At 58.3% G+C, this 1,329-nt stretch overlaps 1 protein-coding gene across 2 annotated transcripts in view; it reads left to right on the forward strand.

Annotated features, from left to right (window-relative positions):
* The first annotated feature begins 246 nt into the window (after window positions 1-246).
* Window positions 247-1,329, forward strand: part of DNAJB2 (DnaJ heat shock protein family (Hsp40) member B2) — a 9,728-nt gene continuing 8,645 nt past the window's right edge. For both annotated transcript variants that reach the window (XM_045295213.1, XM_004701802.2), the window contains exons 1-2: window positions 247-346; window positions 696-805. In XM_045295213.1, coding sequence (XP_045151148.1) covers window positions 282-346; window positions 696-805 — 175 coding nt within the window. In that variant the 5' untranslated portion in view covers window positions 247-281. The remainder of the gene's footprint in view (window positions 347-695; window positions 806-1,329) is intronic.

A 1,329-nucleotide genomic window follows, 5' to 3' on the forward strand; every position in this document is an offset into this window, starting at 1 on the left:
GGATTCCCCTAGGGCTCCCCGGACCTGGGCATCGAGATAGCCCCTAGGCCCGGCCTTTGGAGGGAGGCCCGGCGTGTGGGGACCGATAAGGCTGCCGGAGGGAGCCTAGTCACCGCCCCTAACCAAAGCCCCGCGGTTAGTCACCGGGGAACGTCCCCGCCACCCCAGGGATCTCCTGCTCCCCGCCCCCTACCCCCGGCAGGGCGCCTGGCGCTTTCTGCCTGACCGCTCCTCTCCTGCAGTCGGAGGGAGGCCGGGCGCCGCAGTGCCGCCGAGTTGTCATGGCATCCTACTACGAGATCCTAGACGTGCCGCGAAGTGCGTCCCCTGACGACATCAAGAAGGCGTAAGTGCCTCCCGCCCGCCCCCAGCATGGGGCTCTTCAGACGCAATGCCAGGGAGAGAGCCTGGGCCTTGGAACGGGGTGGGCGCCCCTAGAACAGCTCACGTGTAGGGGGGCGAGTAGAACACGGGTCCTCTCCCCAGCTCAACCCTCAAAGTGAGAGCTCACGAGTGGCCTGGCAAAGTGGCCATGCATAGCCCCCCCTGAGCCCCGAGGAGGGTTTAGGGAGCCCGCTAAAACCTGCTCACTGAGGCAGCCTTGGCAGCTGGGGTGGAGGAGACCCTAGTGGTGTCAGGACAGTGATAAGTTAATAGGAAGTGCTGAGTCTCCCCTGGGAACCTCCTCCTTGCAGGTACCGGCGGAAGGCCCTACAATGGCACCCAGACAAGAACCCGGATAATAAAGAGTTCGCTGAGAGGAAGTTTAAGGAGGTGGCGGAGGCATATGAAGTGCTGTCGGACAGTAAGGGCAGAGTCTGGGCCCGGCCCCCATCCAGGTCGTCAAGGTCTCCCCCCTGTCTTTAACATCCTGGCATTCTAATGCCACACCACCACCACCACCCCCAACATACACACACAAAGACTTCTGAACTCTTTCATTTCCACTTCAATTTCAATAAGCACCAACTAGGTGCAAACCCACCAGCCACTCCCACGGTGAAAAACGAGGCTGTCTGCTTTCCTAAAGCTGTCCAGTCTCTCTCAGGAACCCCATCTGGGGTGGAAATGAGTGCTAATGGCAGTGGACTTTTGTTACGTTTTATTTTTTTAACGTACAAAGCCAGGAGTCCAGTGGCCCAGTGGTTCAGTGCTTGGCTGCTAACCAAAAGGTTGCTGGTTCAAACCCACCAGTCTGCTTTCTTAAGGATTTACAGTCTTGGAACCCCTGTAGGTCAGTTTTACTCTATCCTACAGGGTCACTGTGAGTTGGAATCCACAGGACACCACAGGGTGTGTGTGTGTGTGTGTGTGTGTGTGTGTGTGTGT

This window comes from Echinops telfairi, unplaced genomic scaffold (genome assembly GCF_000313985.2).
Source record: "Echinops telfairi isolate 266 unplaced genomic scaffold, ASM31398v2 ScPeMD7_3;HRSCAF=10, whole genome shotgun sequence".
Classification (NCBI taxonomy): domain Eukaryota; kingdom Metazoa; phylum Chordata; class Mammalia; order Afrosoricida; family Tenrecidae; genus Echinops; species Echinops telfairi.